Source organism: Bufo gargarizans, unplaced genomic scaffold (assembly GCF_014858855.1).
Source record: "Bufo gargarizans isolate SCDJY-AF-19 unplaced genomic scaffold, ASM1485885v1 original_scaffold_2222_pilon, whole genome shotgun sequence".
In the NCBI taxonomy this organism is placed as follows: domain Eukaryota; kingdom Metazoa; phylum Chordata; class Amphibia; order Anura; family Bufonidae; genus Bufo; species Bufo gargarizans.
Genome location: NW_025334698.1, coordinates 207,213 through 224,980, shown reverse-complemented (window position 1 = coordinate 224,980; position 17,768 = coordinate 207,213). Strand labels below are relative to the sequence as shown.

General features: G+C 49.9%; 1 protein-coding gene across 2 annotated transcripts in view; it reads left to right on the top strand.

Annotated features, from left to right (window-relative positions):
• LOC122924085 (F-actin-capping protein subunit beta) overlaps positions 1-14,265 on the top strand; it is a 33,865-nt gene extending 19,600 nt beyond the window's left edge. Inside the window, exons 3-10 of one of the 2 annotated variants that reach the window (XM_044275005.1) lie at positions 3,442-3,563; positions 4,997-5,110; positions 9,294-9,435; positions 9,524-9,640; positions 10,763-10,828; positions 11,188-11,264; positions 12,132-12,239; positions 13,575-14,265. In XM_044275005.1, coding sequence (XP_044130940.1) covers positions 3,442-3,563; positions 4,997-5,110; positions 9,294-9,435; positions 9,524-9,640; positions 10,763-10,828; positions 11,188-11,264; positions 12,132-12,234 — 741 coding nt within the window. In that variant the 3' untranslated portion in view covers positions 12,235-12,239; positions 13,575-14,265. The remainder of the gene's footprint in view (positions 1-3,441; positions 3,564-4,996; positions 5,111-9,293; positions 9,436-9,523; positions 9,641-10,762; positions 10,829-11,187; positions 11,265-12,131; positions 12,240-13,574) is intronic. The other variant, XM_044275006.1, reaches the window with a different exon arrangement.
• The last annotated feature ends 3,503 nt before the right edge of the window (positions 14,266-17,768 follow it).

Here is a 17,768-nt window from a genome sequence, read left to right as displayed (position 1 = left end):
GTGACCGCCTGACTGGCTGTGGGGTCTTCCTCTGATGTCCGAACCAGATGTTCTTCTTTTGCTTCCGGTTCAGCCACTTTATGGCCGGTTGGGGGTGTCAGAGGAAGAGCCCACTGCTAGTCGAGCGGTCATGTGATCCCAGCCAGGATTGTGGCGTCAGCAGAGCAATGGACGGGTGAGTACTGCTCAAAGTGTGTTCTCTCCACAAGTTAGCTGTTTTAGGTACAGGCCCGGTCTCTTCTCCATCTTCCTGGGTCTACTTGAGGCCCCCTGCTGTGTCCGTCCTAGCCTTGGTTAGGGGTTTCTGGCTCACTCTTTCTTTCTAGATTTGGTTGAGGCCTGTGCTCCACTTATCTTGGTAAAACCCTCTACTCATAGGTTTATCAAGCCGTGTAGTGTCATGACTTTGGACAAGGCCCTGGACTTCTGACGCGATACTTTTGTGGTCCTCCATCTTTAGCCGGGCCTCCCTACTTGTTTCAGCTCTTGCAGTCTTATTCACTGTGCTGCTTGGGAGCGTCACCCCAGCTGTAGGCTCCTGCATTATGAGGGTGTGCTCTCTGCTGCCCCCTTCAGGCTGGGCTTTGTAGCTGAAGCATTCAGCAGTAGACAAAAGAACAAGTGGAATCTGGAGCTGCGGCCTCCACGTGGTGTTCCCAGGCGGTTCACCTTCATTAGCGGAGCCTCCTGGGGCGGCCGCCATCACCTTTCCAGTGCTGATAATTAGATCACATTAGCCGTCCTGTCAGTCACACGTCTTGTGAACCACAGGGGCAAGAGCGTGACAGGACCGAGACAGACAGGTTTTCAACCGGAGCGCTTATTCGTGTTTAATGAAGCTGCGGATTGTGGCCTTTATCCCAGGGGAGCAGTCAGGGGGTGCTGTCAAGGCTTTTAGGGTCTCCTAATCATAAACCTTAACAATGGTGATGATATTTAAAGGGATTTTTTGTCTTTTTTTTTTAGGCAAACATCAATGTGCAGCCGTATGCTAGGCCGTCAATGTTATATTATCGGGGAGACGGCCCCTGGAACACCATTTATCTTAAATGGAGGGGTTGAAGCACCCCAGTAAGTGCTATGGCCCCTTCATTGCTTACACAGGCTTATCTGCTCCTGATACTACGGGAGTCATACATTTAGCAGCAGCGCTGGGTGTGCTGAAGTTATGGAAAGGCCAGCGCCTCTGCATAACTCTGGCGGATCCACCGCCAGCGGAGGGGTTTATTAATATCGGCGTCTAAAACGCTGGTTTTAATAAGTGTGCCCCTATGTGTATCCAAGTCTTATCCAAGTAGGGCCATCTCCAGGTGTGTGGGCCCCAATATGCCATACCCAGATCACTGTGTGCCTCCCAGCCCAGGGCTGCCTGCTGCTAATGCCAGCCCTGTATCAGTATGACTATATGTGCTCCATTTAATAACCCAACGTTATCTACTTATACCCACCCGTACCCGGTTAACAGTGGCCATTACTGATCACCTCCTTCACCTGATTATCTTCGGTTGTATATATCCTCTGCCCGTCTACTCAGATACATAGAAGTGTTTACACAATCCCCCATTACCTGGTCATTTCCACCACCTTACCTTGTCATTTTACCCCTTTACTTTGTCATGTCCTCCCACCTTTTAGGCCTCTGTGGTTTTAGCACAAAAGCATGCCCTATTTTTGTCTATGTTTACAGATCCATCACGCCCCTTAGAGTCTATGGGTACGTGAAAAACACAGACACCATCCGTGTTGCATCTATGTTTCATTTTATAGCAGATGCTCTGAAAATTGTCGGCTGTGCAGTCTCTTTGGCACATGGATGACAAACTGAGAGCAGAAAACGGACACACAGACCAAACACGGATTCCTCACAGAACTCTTTATGGATAAATCACTGACCATATTGACCACACTAACATGGACGTTTAAATGGCCCCGGCCGCCCTCCTCCTCGGCCCCGGCCGCCCTCCTCCTCGGCCCCGGCCGCCCTCCTCCTCGGCCCCGGTCCCCTCACTTTACCTATGGCTACCAGCTGTTCCACTGTTGACTGTCCGTTGCTTGCATTTCCTTCTTTTGTCCCCACTCCTAGTAGTCGGGGAGGGGGGTCTTTTGTCCCCAGTCATGTTTCCTTCCGACATCACTACTGTGCTAAATGCTGTAGGAGGAGAGCGATTGTAAGAAACCTCAGGGGCTCCATTGTAAGGAGATCTGTGCAGCCGTGTCTGAGCCTCCTGTCCACTTCCCATCTGTCAGCCATGACCGCTTGGATGCTTTCATTTCCCTCTTGGTCCGTATCCTGGCTCCCCATCTCTGCGGGTATCCGGTTTCTTCCCCGGACAATGGCCGCAGTCTTGTACGGTTTGTTTGCAAGTGGTTAAGTTTAATTAAGTTTTGTTCGGATACCTGGCCGAGTGATGCGGGGAGGGGGCCGCGGCTCCAGGTACGACAAGAGAAATCCTTGTTCCACACTCGGCGATCAGAATCTCATTAACTTCTTTCAATTTGTCTTCTCTTTGTGTTTCACGTCTTTGAATGTCCCCTGAAGACTTTCTGAAGTTTCATTGTTACCCCCCCTCAGCCAAAGATTTCCGTACCCTTTACCACCCATCCTTTCAGCGCTGATAGGCGATCTTTCCACACACAAACTCGTACATGACCCGTACGTGCTCTTTAGCCCACCCAAGTCTGAGACCCCCCTAACCTACAGCCAGGTGCATTACAGGCAGTCCATAGTGAGAGTGGCCATTGTTTTTGGTTTGGCAGTCGCAGTGTACATACCTTACAGTATCCTCATTATACCTGTATTATACTCTAGAGCTGCACTCACTATTCTGCTGGTGCAGTCACTGTGTACATACATTACATTACTTATCCTGTACTGATCCTGAGTTACATCCTGTGTTATACTCCAGAGCTGCACTCACTATTCTGCTGCTGCGGTCACTGTGTACATACATAAATTACTTATCCTTTACTGACTGGTTACATTATTCCTGATATTGGTGGTTATTGAAGGGTTAAGCTCCCTCCCTGTCCCTCCAGGCTGAGCTAATTAGGCATCTGCCAGGGACGGGAGGCAGAACAGAGGAATGTGAGCGGTGGGCTCTGGGCTCACTAATCGCTGAGCATTCCTCTTTTATTGGGAGCTGGAGGAAGCTGGCGGGCAGAGGGCCATCCGCCTTTTGATGTCTCTGCTCACTAAAGTGGAAATAAGACAAGCAGCCGTCACTTTACGGGTGTCCCATGCACCTTTAACAGAGTTTACGCCACCTGGCTCCTCAGGTTTAGTGGTTGTAGCTGTATACATTGCTTAGTCTCACTTTACCGCTTTGCTGCAAATTAGATTCCTTGTGATAATCACAGTTGTTCTAGGTGCGTCCAGATTGTGCTTGTTCTCCTTTTACTGCCTGCTGCAAAGTGTCACTAAGCAGTCTTGTTTTTGCACAGGTACCCAGTCTCTGTGAAGATCTCCTGTCCTCAGTCGACCAGCCCCTGAAGATCGCTCGGGATAAAGTGGTGGGCAAAGACTACCTGCTGTGTGATTACAACAGAGATGGCGACTCCTACAGGCAAGTCTGGATACTGCAGGCCAGTAGGTGTAATGATCTGCTGCATCACCTCACACTCTCCTTAAAGCGGTTGCCTCATCATGGACAATGGGGACATATCACTAGGATATGCCCCCATTGTCTTATAGGTGCTGGTCCCACCGCTGGGACCCGCACCTATATCGAGAACGGAGCCCTGCAAGCTGGTGGTCCGTCCACCACCAAGACAGCTCCCCATAGAAGTGAATGGGAGCTTACCGCCCATGCACGGCCCCCGCTCCCATTCATTTGGGAATGGAGTTGGCTGCGCATGCGCAGTGTGCCCTCCATTTGTTGGGCCCTGTTCTCAATATAGGTGTGGGTCCCTGTGGTGGGACCTGCACCTATAAGACAGTGGGGGCATACCCTAGCAATATGCCCCCATTGTCCATGATGAGACAACCCTTTTAAAGTCCATCAGTCAGCAGATGTGTCCATATGACACTGGCTGACCTGTTAGGCCTCTTTCACACGGGCGTTGCAGGAAAATGTGTGGGTGCGTTGCGGGAACACGCATGATTTTTCTGCGCAAGTGCAAAACATTGTAATGCGTTTTGCACTCGCGTGAGAAAAATCGTGCATGTTTGGTACCCAAACGTGAATTTCTTCACAGAAGTTCGGGCTTGGGATCAGTGTTCTGTAGATTGTATTATTTCCCCTTATAACATGGTTATAAGGGAAAATAATAGCATTCTGAATACAGAATGCATAGTAAATTAGCGCTGGAGGGGTTAAAAAAAATATTATAATAATTTAACTTACCTTAATCCACTTGATCGCGAAGCCGGCATCTCCTTCTGTCTTCATCTTAGCTGTGTGCAGTAACAGGACCTGTGGTGACATCACATGGTCCATCACATGATCTTTTACCATGGTGATGGATCATGTGATGACCGGAGTGACGTCACCACAGGTCCTGTTCCTCCACACAGCACAGAAGATAGGCAGGAGAGATACCGGCTGCGTGATCAAGTGGATTAAGGTGAGTTAAATTATTTTTTATTTTTTTTAACCCCTCCAGCGCTATTGTACTATGCATTCTGTATTCAGAATGCTATTATTTTCCATTATAACCATGTTATAAGGGAAAATAATAATGATTGGGTCTCCATCCCGATTGTCTCCTAGCAACCGTGCGTGAAAATCGCACCGCATCCGCACTTGCTTGCAATTTTCACGCAACCCCATTAATTTCTATGGGGCCTGCGTTACGTGAAAAACGCACAAAATAGAGCATGCTGCGATGTAACGGACTCCCTCCTCTACAATGGTGACGGAGCTGTGTAGTTCACAACGGAGCTACGCCCAAACAGCTGATCGGCGGGGGTGTGGGGTGTCGGACTTCTGGGGATATGCCATCTCTGAGAAAAAACTGGACTTCCCCTTTAACTGCTCCTCCTCTTCCCCACTAACAGGTCACCGTGGAGCAATAAGTACGACCCACCCTTGGAAGATGGAGCCATGCCGTCCGCCCGTCTGCGTAAGCTGGAGGTGGAAGCCAACAACGCCTTTGACCAGTACCGAGACCTGTAGGTTTCTCCCCCCCCTCTTCTCTCTCTGTCGGGGGGTGTGATGGGGAGGGCGGGGGGGGGGGGGTTCTGAGCAGCTGTGGAGCTCGGTGTGTGGGACGATGATTAAATCCAGATTCCTTTGTTTGGGACTCGAGCACCAGGGTAACACAGGAACGATGGGCTCGGACCCAGCGCAGACAGCGTGATGTCATTATGAGGTCATGGCTCTGAACGATGAGGGCGGTCGCCGCATCACACTCCCCCTGAACATCCGACAAGCGTTTCTCCAGCTGCCTGGGCAGAGTGTGAGGCTGAGTGTTGGGCCCCGGGGACAGGGCCGGGGGTTAGGCCACATTTTGGATTCTTCTTCATGTTTCCTGTGGAGATCTAACACAACCTGCAGTCGGGCTCTGGGAATTAATGCAGGGGGATTTGGGGAGCGTGACCTCCCCCCCCCACATGACATATACATGATTCACGCTGCGTCTGCTTTACCTACATGACGCACTTCAGAGCGTGGCTGGAGTCAGCCGTGGGCACTGCTGCACCGTCACCAATTTATATTGCAAAGTTAAGATTTCTGGTAAAAAAATTCTTCTGATGAAAATGTTTTATCTGCTCTCATATTTCTAATGGTTGATACTGGAAACAGTCAGCAAATGTGTGATCTGGCACCCCACCTAACAACTTAGATAGGCTCCATTAGTGCAGGAGGAGAGCAGCTAGCTTTTACATGCCTGACTGACCTCCTCTTGAGGTAAACTGTGTGCAGACGCTGAACAATAAGATTTCAGCTGTGAAACTACAGAATAGTGAGTGCAGCTCTAGAGTATAATACCAGATGTAACTCAGGATCAGTACCGGATAAGTAATGTATGTACAGAGTGACTACACCAGCAGAATAGTGAGTGCAGCTCTGGAGTATAATACAGGAAGTAACTTGCTACAGTTCAGGATAAGTAATGTAATGTACACAGTGACTCCCTGGCAGAATAGTGAGTGCAGCTCTGGAGTATAATACAGGATGTAACTCGGGATCAGTACAGGATAAGTAATGTATGTACACAGTGACTGCACCAGTAGAATAGTGAGTGCAGCTCTGGAGTATAATAGAGGATGTAACTCAGGATCAGTACAGGATAAGTAATGTATGTATGTAGACAGTGACTCCACCAGCAGAATAGTGAGTGCAGCTCTGGAGTATAATACAGGATGTAACTCAGGATCAGTACAGGATAAGTAATGTAATGCATGTACACAGTGACTCCACCAGCAGAATAGTGAGTGCAGCTCTGGAGTATAATACAGGATGTAACTCAGGATCAGTACAGGATAAGTAATGTAATGTATGTACACAGTGACTCCACCAGCAGAATAGTGAGTGCAGCTCTGGAGTATAATACAGGATGTAACTCAGGATCAGTACAGGATAAGTAATGTAATGTATGTACACAGTGACTCCACCAGCAGAATAGTGAGTGCAGCGCTGGAGTATAATACAGGATGTAACTCAGGATCAGTACAGGATAAGTAATGTAATGCATGTACACAGTGACTCCACCAGCAGAATAGTGAGTGCAGCTCCGGAATATAATACAGGATGTAACTCGTGATTGTGCTGTTTGGGGCTAGCTGGATCTCTCCTGCTTTCACAATGCTTCTTATTAGTGTACAGTATAATGACCAGTGGTGTGCACAATAATATAGGTGTGCGTTCACTATATCTTCTGTGGTTGGTTTCATTGGTGGGAGGAGGTCCGGTAGGCTATATCCCTCTTGTGCTGGTGTAGCCTTCGCCTGCACAGTGCTCAGACAGCGGAGGATTCGGCTGGTGTGAGTCGGGGACACGGCATGCTGCTCAGGTTTCAGCCTACCAGTCTTGCTCGGTTGTGCAGATGTTTGCTGGGCTCCAGGCAGCTGGCACGGGCAATGCTCTGACTCCAGGGCCTTGGTGTGTCAGCTGGCGGGTGCCCTGCACCTGTGCAGCATAGATAGAATTTCATTACTAGTACTTGATAGGAGCCCGCTGGCGTCATATTGGGATGCACCAATCATTCCTTGGTTAGTAATAGATGTTCATAGTAGGTGCTGCTAGGAGAGGAAAGACAATAGGTGAGTTATAGCTACGACTTCCAACCAGTTTTGCCACTGTCTCGCTTCTGGGGCGTGTGCTTTTTGGGCATGGGCTGGATAGGACAGGCTGTTGACCACTGGGTAACTGACACTGACACTTGGGGTACAGGATAATGACACTGACACTTGGGGTACAGGATAATGACACTGACACTTGGGGTACAGGATAATGACACTGACACTTGGGGTACAGGATAATGACACTGACACTTGGGGTACAGGATAATGACACTGACACTTGGGGTACAGGATAATGACACTGACACTTGGGGTGCAGGATAATGACGCTGGCACTTGGGGTGCAGGATAATGACGCTGGCACTTGGGGTACAGGATAATGACGCTGGCACTTGGGGTACAGGATAATGATGCTGGCACTTGGGGTACAGGACAATGACACGCTGACACTTGGGGTACAGGACAATGACACGCTGACACTTGGGGTACAGGACAATGACACGCTGGCACTTGGGGTACAGGACAATGACACGCTGGCACTTGGGGTACAGGACAATGACACGCTGGCACTTGGGGTAAAGGACAATGACACGCTGACACTTGGGGTACAGGACAATGACACGCTGACACTTGGGGTACAGGACAATGACACGCTGACACTTGGGGTACAGGACAATGACACGCTGACACTTGGGGTACAGGACAATGACACGCTGGCACTTGGGGTACAGGACAATGACACGCTGGCACTTGGGGTACAGGACAATGACACGCTGGCACTTGGGGTACAGGACAATGACACGCTGGCACTTGGGGTACAGGACAATGACACGCTGGCACTTGGGGTACAGGACAATGACACGCTGGCACTTGGGGTACAGGACAATGACACGCTGGCACTTGGGGTACAGGACAATGACACGCTGGCACTTGGGGTACAGGACAATGACACGCTGGCACTTGGGGTACAGGACAATGACACGCTGGCACTCGGGGTACAGGACAATGACACTGCAGTGGGGCGTACCAGCAGTGAATGGGTTGAGGCTGCGCAGGGTGGGCTCTGCCATGTGGTTGCTGTTAGGTCTGGTCCTGCCTCTCTCCGGGGGCTTTGTGCGGTTTCAAACATCGTTTTAGCACATTCCTCAAATACCCACAAAAGCTGTTATGTAAAAACATCAGCGGCGACCACATCAAACCTGCGCCGCCGTCCCCGCCCCTCCCCCTCACTGCTGCTTTCATGTTGTTCCAAGCGATCAAAAGCTGCTCTTGTAGGTAGGACGAGGTCTGCAGAGGGAGAGGAGGCGCCGCGCCCACACTCCAGGGTTCAGTCATCCCTTTATTACAGCTTTAAAGGTCACTCCACGCAGGGCTGATCTGCAGTAAAGGGGATTCAGGTGCTTAATATAGCAGCTGCGGATACTGGGTGTTATATTCCACCGCAGTCCTGACCATTGGCTGCATCTGCTGCAGGCATGAAGGGTTTGTGCTGTCTATAGGGGCAGTCACCAGGGTTTCACATTAAGGGCATCTGTCAGCAGTTTTGTACTTATGACACTGGCTGACCTATTACATGTGCGCTTGGCAGATGAAGGCATCCGTGTTGGTCCCATGTTCCTATGTGTCCGCATTGCTGAGAAAAATGATGTTTTATTATATGCAAATGAGCCTCTAGGAGCAACGGGGGCGTTACCATTACACCTAGAGGCTCTGCTCTCTGCAACTGCCGTGCCCTCTCCACTTTGACAGGGCCAGGCATAAAGACTTCACTTGCCTGGTCCTCTCAATCAAAGTAGAGAGGGCGCGGCACTTGCAGAGCCTCTAGGTGTAATGGTAACGCCCCCGTTGCTCCTAGAGGCTCATTTGCATAAAATAAAACATCATGTCTCTCAGCAACGCGCGCACATAGGAACATGGGACCAACACAGATGCCTTCAGCTGGCAAGTGCACATGCAACAGGTCAGCCGGTGTCAGAGGTACAAAACTGCTGACAGATGGACTTTAGGTATATACGAAATGAAGACCATACCGTCCTACGTGTCACTCATGTTCTGTATTCTGCTTTTTTTTTTCGTGCGTGTGTTTTGAACCTGTCTGTCGCACCCGCAGGTATTTTGAAGGTGGCGTCTCCTCCGTCTATCTCTGGGATCTGGACCACGGTTTTGCCGGAGTGATCCTTATCAAGAAAGCTGGAGACGGTTCAAAGAAGATCAAAGGATGCTGGGACTCTATCCATGTGGTTGAAGTGCAGGTAACGACCCCCCCTCCCCCCGTGGCCTTGAGGTGACAGTGCAATGTTCCTCGCTGTGTACCCTGATCACCGACGTGTCTTTTTGCAGGAGAAGTCGAGCGGCCGCACTGCTCATTATAAGCTGACCTCTACTGTCATGTTGTGGCTGCAGACGAACAAGAGCGGGTCTGGGACAATGAACCTGGGCGGAAGCCTCACCCGGCAGGTAAGCGGGCGCCGTGATGTGCGGACGGACATGGCCGCATCCAGAAATGACTGCTCCGCCCATCTAACCTGTGGTACACAGCAGTGTGAGGTCTGCAAGTAGCAGCCTTTCTATTAACCCCTTAACGGCCTGTGATGTAACTGCTTATCATTGGTCGCAAGGGGGACCTCAGGAGCTGAACTCGCTCCATACACGGAGTGTGCTAGGTTGGTAAACTGCTGACGCCCATCTACTGTGACCTGGTTTGGAGAGGACTCTGATCCCGGCCTCCCAACTCCTTGAGAAGCTGCGGGCAGACTGAGGGAGGCGTTTCCCTCTATGCCCTTTTTGGACCCCCACAAAACAGTCTTGGGGTGCTGAGCAGTTAGCTGACTAATGCCTTCCCCATTAGTACTTCCAGTACAACCCTGGTAGAGAGTGTTCCAGTCCAGCATAATAATGTTTGTAAGAAAACAAACAAGCAAAAAACCTAAAATGTTAAAAATGGAACCCACTTTTTTTCATTATATATATATATATATATATATATATTTATTATTATTATATTTTTATGTCTAAACTATAAAAAAAATCCAACTTCAGAATTGCTGTTTTTGATCATTTCACTTCCCCAAGAAGAATAGAAAATTATCCAAAAGTCATATGTACCCCAAAAAGGTACACGTAAAAACTACAGCTCTCCTCGCGAGAAAACAAGCTCCGTCAATAGAAAAAATCATTTCTGGGCATCAGAATGTGACTGAGCAATTAGAAAAAAAGTTTTAACATTTTTTATAAGTAGTAAAACGATATGAACTTGGTGTGGCGGTGATCGCACTAACCCGCAGAATGAAGTTATCAGGTCATTCTTATCGCACACTGATCGCTGTGAAAGCAGAACCTAAAAAACAATGGTTTGTGGTGTGTTTTTTTTTTTTTTTTCTTTCTCTTTCTCCATTCTGTCCCCCAAAAAATTACTTTTACAGTTTCTCAGTATATTACAGGGAAAGGGTAGTTTTAGGAATAACTCGTCCTCCACAGGGCTATGGCGACTGAAAAATGGCAAAGTTATAGTTCTCGGAAGGCGCGGAAAGTTATACACATTTTTTGTTTCCCTTTTTCACTGAGATCTGTCTCTTTCAGATGGAGAAGGACGAGACTGTGAGCGACTCCTCTCCGCACATAGCAAATATTGGGCGGCTGGTAGAGGTAAGTGCCCAGAAATGGCCGACTGATTTCTAACCGATGAGGGGGCTCTCCACCATTATCTTTTATGAAGGAGGCACTAGATATGCATTATCTGTTTGAGCCTGTCCTGTCACAGACAACAAGCGTGTTCCCAGTAATTCACAGCAGCCAGAGGAATGCAGAAATACCCTTTTATATCTGTGCAGTCCCCCCGGCCATACTGCTTGTGGCCCCTGTAGTAAGTAATCTACTGAGCCCAGGTCCCTCTGTTACAGCGTCTGGTTTGTTTTGGTGACTCTTGCCCTATCAGACTTCTCGCGGGTTTGGGCTCTGTCTCTCCTCCTTCAGCAATACAGTAATCTTTGTTTTATTCACTTCAGGACATGGAGAACAAAATCAGGAGCACACTCAATGAAATTTACTTCGGGAAAACCAAGGACATAGTCAACGGGCTCAGGTAAGAGATTGTGCTGCTCATGGTCCAGTTGCTCCCCAGCCGCAGGTCAATCTTCATACTTCATCCCTGTACACATTGTCCCTTTCTTCTGCCGCTCGCCGCTCCCCCCCTCGTGCCGCTCGCCGCTCCCCCCCTCGTGCCGCTCGCCGCTCCCCCCCTCGTGCCGCTCGCCGCTCCCCCCCTCGTGCCGCTCGCCGCTCCCCCCCCTCGTGCCGCTCGCCGCTCCCCCCCTCGTGCCGCTCGCCGCTCCCCCCCTCGTGCCGCTCGCCGCTCCCCCCCTTCGTGCCGCTCGCCGTCCCCCCCCCTCGCCGCTCGTCGCCCCCCCCCCTCGTGCCGCTCGCCGCTCCCCCCCCCCTCGTGCCGCTCGCCGCTCCCCCCCCCTCGTGCCGCTCGCCGCTCCCCCCCCCCTCGTGCCGCTCGCCGCTCCCCCCCCCTCGTGCCGCTCGCCGCTCCCCCCCCATCGTGCCGCTCGCCGCTCCCCCCCCCCCTCGTGCCGCTCGCCGCTCCCCCCCCCTCGTGCCGCTCGCCGCTCCCCCCCCCTCGTGCCGCTCGCCGCTCCCCCCCCCCTCGTGCCGCTCGCCGCTCCCCCCCCCTCGTGCCGCTCGCCGCTCCCCCCCCCTCGTGCCGCTCGCCGCTCCCCCCCCCCTCGTGCCGCTCGCCGCTCCCCCCCCCTCGTGCCGCTCGCCGCTCCCCCCCCCCTCGTGCCGCTCGCCGCTCCCCCCCCCCTCGTGCCGCTCGCCGCTCCCCCCCCCCTCGTGCCGCTCGCCGCTCCCCCCCCCCTCGTGCACCTTGTCCTCTTCTCCTCCATGTTTTTCCACAGTCTCATTCCAGCTTCTCGCTTCTTTCTCCTCCTGCTATATTCTGTAGATCAATAGATGCAATACCCGACAACGTTAAATTTAGGCAACTCCAGAGGGAGCTGTCTCAGGTGCTGACACAACGCCAGATCTACCTGCAGCCAGATAACTAGTTCAGGTACCCACTGTCCGTCCTCCGCCATCACTGCTGAAACAGGCCGGTGGTGTCCGCATGGTGTGCCAGGGGAGAATGCCCTCATGAAAGCGCTGCGTACTGCATGGCAGTGGGCAGCTCTTTCAGCACAGACGAGTTGTGCATGTCATGAGATCATACAGCGTGGAGCCGCCGCCACCACCTGACTTCGTGAAGGGATAGCATTAGTTTGCAGCTTCCTGTGCCCGCAACGCTGGCTTCCTGGCAGGCGATGGGCACTGACTGCCCGTTGACAAACGCTACTGCATGGTGTGACTAATCCTGTTGTGGAGTTACTGAGATGCATGTAATCTAACAACCTTAAGTGTGTGGGGTGAGAGCTGCACATGGGGGCAGACATCAACGGGGAAAGGGATAATAGGTCCTGGTTACTGTAGTGAATGATCTCCCAGCGTGATGCTTTATATCGGACACATCAAATAAATTAGGGCGTACAAAGGGTGTTCTAACGTTACATGGAGTCAGCCTTGTATAATGGTAAGTTTCAGCAATTTTCTGTGAACCTTAAACCCACCTGTAAAGAAACCCTTCCATGAATATCTTTGGCCAAGCTCTTGTCTTAGAGCCGCCATAACGGGCGATGGAATGGACCGTGTGCTGCCCTGGTGACACACTGCCCTCTGCTGGCCACCATTATACAGCACAGTCCTGGCACCTGGAGTACAACGGGTAGGGATCATTATCCTCACGCTCACCACCATTTCATAGGCTTCTGGTTTACTGCCCCCTTACTAAACCAGTAACAACGTGACGGCAGCCAGGTGCAGAGACCAATATATACCTGACAGCGCCCCCCAGAGGCTGCAGAGAGTCCCAGAGGATTGTGCGAGAGACCGCTGTAAACCCTCAACAACCAAATATTTTACAGAACGAGATGGTTTCATGTGGTCTCTACCCTGCGGTCATAATGAATGGCACAACGTCAGTCAGCTGCATGTAAAGTCGGCAGAATAACGCCAGGACCGCTGATTATTTTGCGCTTAGTAGAAGCAAAATGACACACATGCTTTGGGTTAACAAGGATTAATAATTTCACATTACCCCTGTTTCTTTCCCACCTACCATGTGACAGGAGGAGCGTTGGCCCTAAATGCCGTAGGGCTAATGATGCCCAGTCATGCCGCTTGGCACAGGGGCACAGTTGCCCTGGGTGGAGGCCTCTCCAGAAAAATAAATCAATGGACATTTCAGGCACCTGCCGTAATCTCTCCACTTGGCCCAAGACTCCCATCATCTGTGGTAGAGCCGATGAGGCTGGTTTTATGGTGTCTCATTCTCTCCCTCTCTCGCCCCCTACAGGTCTGTCCAGACATTTGCAGACAAATCGAAACAGGAGGCTTTGAAGAACGACTTAGTGGAGGCTCTGAAGAGAAAGCAGCAAAGTTAAATGTTATCCCGTCCCCCTCCCTTTTCATTTCTAATAATGTCTCCCCCGGTCCCCATCAGTCAGGAACCCCACCCAAATTCTGTTTTCTTTCTTTTTTGCCCCCTCCCCGTCTGTTTGTCGCCCCGTCTCTGTCTGCATCACTTACATAGCCATTCAGCACAGTCTGCTCCTGTCAAATAAAGCTGTATGAACCCGTCACCGTCTGGGGCTCGTTACTCCAGCCTTCCCTGCCCTCTCCCCCAATTCTGTGCTAACTGCCCAGCCCCCGTGTCACCCGGTTATATACTGCACATCCCGCTGCGCCCTCCGCAGCGCCAGCAATGGTTACCTCCTATCGGAGAATAGATGGATCTGTTCCGGAGGGTGGAAGAAGAGACTTGATGTTTTTTTCATCACGGGATCCCTCGCCCCCTCCCCCCTGACTTCTGCCCCCGATTCTCATTTTTCCTGGTGACTGTCTGGGGAATGCATAGGGTATGTTATTTTTTCTTTTTTTTTCCTTTCTTTTTTTGTTTTGTTATATACGGTATATATTTTTTGTAAAGCTTTAAGTCTTCTATATGAGCCTTCCTGTACTAACAATAAAATGATTCTAAATATCTGGCCCCGTCTGTTGGCTCCGTGTGTGTGTGTGCGCTCTCAGGGGCCCAGAGTCTCATTCAGCTATTAAAACTTTTGGTCGGCAACTTGCAGGCTAAATCTACAGATTCCTCCACTCTAGTCACATCTAGAGCTGCGTTCACAAGTTTGCACGTTTCTTTTTAGCTCTCGGGATGGGGGGGGGGGGGGTGTAATATCTCACTGCTGCCACCTGCTGGTTTTGTGGATGTATGGAGATTGTTTCCCACAATGGCATGGCAATCTGCTGTATGAAGCCTGGTGTTGGTACTACTACTCCCATAATGTAAAGCGTGCAGTGCATTACAGCATCTCAGCTGTTAAGGCTGATGGGGGGCAGACGTTGGGAGGGAAGCGTTCCCCTCTTGGCAATCGCTTGCTAACTAGCGGAGGAGATGGCTGCTATTACATACAGCAATTTCCTCCACAGCATGAGGAGGAGCAATTACTATGCCATCCCTCATCCCCATACTGTCTAGTAGTGTTCCGGCGGCAGATCACTATTAGACAGCACGATCTGCCGCCGGCAAGCACCGATTTTTAAGCATGAGTTTTCTCGCGCGGCGAGCACACTGTGCGCCCCCCTCCCTGCGCGGCGAGCACACTGTGCGCCCCCCTCCCTGCGCGGCGAGCACACTGTGCGCCCCCCTCCCTGCGCGGCGAGCACACTGTGCGCCCCCCTCCCTGCGCGGCGAGCACAGCAGAACTTTTATCCTGGATATTATCTACACTGGTAAGTTTGTAGTTCTGTAGCAGAAAATTGTAGCTCCGATTCCCTATACGGATATTTGATTAAGGGTGGGCTCCCATTATGCAATACAGAAAACAAAGTTCTGTCGACAGGACTTCTTTCTCCGTTCTGCATAACGGGAACGGGACGGATCCGTTATGCTTCCCCATAGACTTTTTATAGGTTTCCATTTTGCATTCCGTCATAATACAAGTCTATAGGCAGCAAAACGGATCCGTCCCGTTTTCGTTATGCAGGACTGGACTCCTGCATAATGGAAAGCAGGACGGATCCGTTCTGCTGCCCATAGACTTGTATTATGGAGGATCAAAACGGAGTGCCTCTTAAAGGCTTCCGTTTTAAATTCCGTCTTATGGATTCCGTTATTTTCAGTTTTATAACGGAATCCAGAACGCAGACGTGAACCCACCCTAAGCCAGAGGACACGCCCCCTGTAGACAATCCGATTAATGTGCGACAGTGTTGCTGCTGCACTGATGTAGAGAGGGGCGGACTGGGAATTTAAAGGGGCCCCCACGTTGTACGCGGGTCCAAATTGACAGAATAAAGGCCAACACAAGTAGGCAATACCATATTGCAGCACAAAATGCTGTCCGAGAAGCTGTCCCTCTGGGATGACAACATTCTGTCCTCTGCCAGTAGTCTCTAACTTCTATATGGAGCAGGGAGCTTGCGGGGTGAGATGTGGGCCACGGCACCAAGCCTGCCTTACCTTCAGCACGGCGCCAGGACTGCCCCTCGTAATGACCCCTATAGTGCCCATTAATATGTTCCAATTCTCTGTATGCAGGGCAGGCCTGGGACACCGGTGTCCTTGCGCCAATTTTAGACTATATAATCGGATGAAACATCAGAAGTCGATTCGCATGAAACGTTGTTTCAATACCAGAAGCCGAAGTTATTACTTTACGAAGTCTCGCAGGACTTTGGGTAATAAATGAATTTCTACAGTAAAAAAAACTTTTACCGAACTTTGGTTCGTTTCCAAGTGGTACCACATCCTCGGTCCTAATGTGTGAGGGAATGTATGGAGCAAGTCCACTCCATACACGGCGGGCGTTGGCGGTATCAAACAACCTGCACCCGCCAGCACTGACAGGCAGCGGCAATTGCGCCGCACCTGTTATTTAACCCCTCGGTGAATGAAGGCAGAGGAATGTGGCTCCCTCTTCCTTCAGATCGGGGCCCCCTGCTGAAGCGATCCAGGCCTGCCATGGCAATCTCCATGATAAGCTATGCACGAGCCACAGCTCAGACTGTAAGAATCCTATTCACCCTAAGGGCTCATGCACACGACCGTATGTATTTTGCAGTCAACAAAAAATACGGATGACGTCCGTGTGTATTCCGTATTTTGTGGAACGGAACAGCCGGACCCTAATAGAACAGTCCTATCCTTGTCCGTAATGCGGACAATAATAGGACATGTTCTATTTTTCTGCGGAACGGACATACGGAAACTGAATGCACACGGAGTACCTTCCGTTTTTTTGCAGACCCATTGAAATGTATGGTTCCGTATACGGTCCACAAAAAAAACCCCGGAATGGACAAAAATAAGTTTGTATGCATGAGCCCTAATAGAGAGGGGATCAAAAGATCTCATGTACTACCACCCTATGGGTGCTAATAGTGGAAAAAAAATTAAAATAAAAGCAATATATTAAAAGTTTAAATCACCCCCTTTCCCACATAAAAAATATATAAACAATGAAAAAAATAAACCTATTGGGTATCATCGCGTGCAAAAATGTCTGAACTATTAAAGTATAAAAAATAATTTCTGTACAGTGAATGCCGTAACTGAAAGGAAAAAAAATGAAATACAAGCAATTCGCCTTTTTTTCCCATCTTATTCCCCCCCCCCCCCAAAAAATTTAATCAATGATCAAAAATACGTACATACCACAAAAATTGTACTAATAAAAAATATTTTTTACGCAAAAAAACAAGCCCTCATACAGCTCTGTAAACCAAAATATAAAAAAGTTATGGATGTCAGAATATGGCAATGCAAAGAAAATAGATTTCTTTATTTCAAATGTTTTAATTTTTTTTAAAGTAGTAAAAAAAATAAAAAAAATAGAAGTTTGGTATCACCGCATTCGCATTGAGCTGCAGAATAAGGACGTGGGGTCATTTTTAGCGCGCAGTGAACGCTGAGATGTCAGAACCCCCAAAATCTTGGCGGAATTCTGTTTTGTTTTTTTTTTATCAATTTTGCCACGCAAATTTTTTTTTTTACCGTTTTCCAATACACGATATGGTAAATTAAATGGTGGCATAAAAAAAAAAAATGCATAGTGTCCTGCAAAATATAAGCCCTCGTATATAGCTATGTGAACGGAAAAATAAAATAAATAAATTATGGTTATTGGAACGTGGGAAGGAAAAATCCAAAATGAAAATAGGCCTCGACCTTAAGGCCCCCTGCACACGAACGTGTGCGCCCCGTGGTTGTGCTGCGGGCCCCAACGCACGAACACAGTCCGTGGGGCAGCCGCAGCGGATCGCACACCCATTCACTTTAATGGGTCGGTGATCCGGGCGTTCCACAAAAAGATAGGACATATTCTATCTTTTTGCAGAACGGAAGTTCACCCTACCCCTTATTTTATCTATGTTCCCATAGTGAAGAATAGGAGCCAGTCAGATACCTACTGTAGGGGTCTCACAGAATCTCCTCTGCCCCCTTGTGGTCAGCTTGAGGAAAAGCAAGTAAAAAAAATGCCAACAC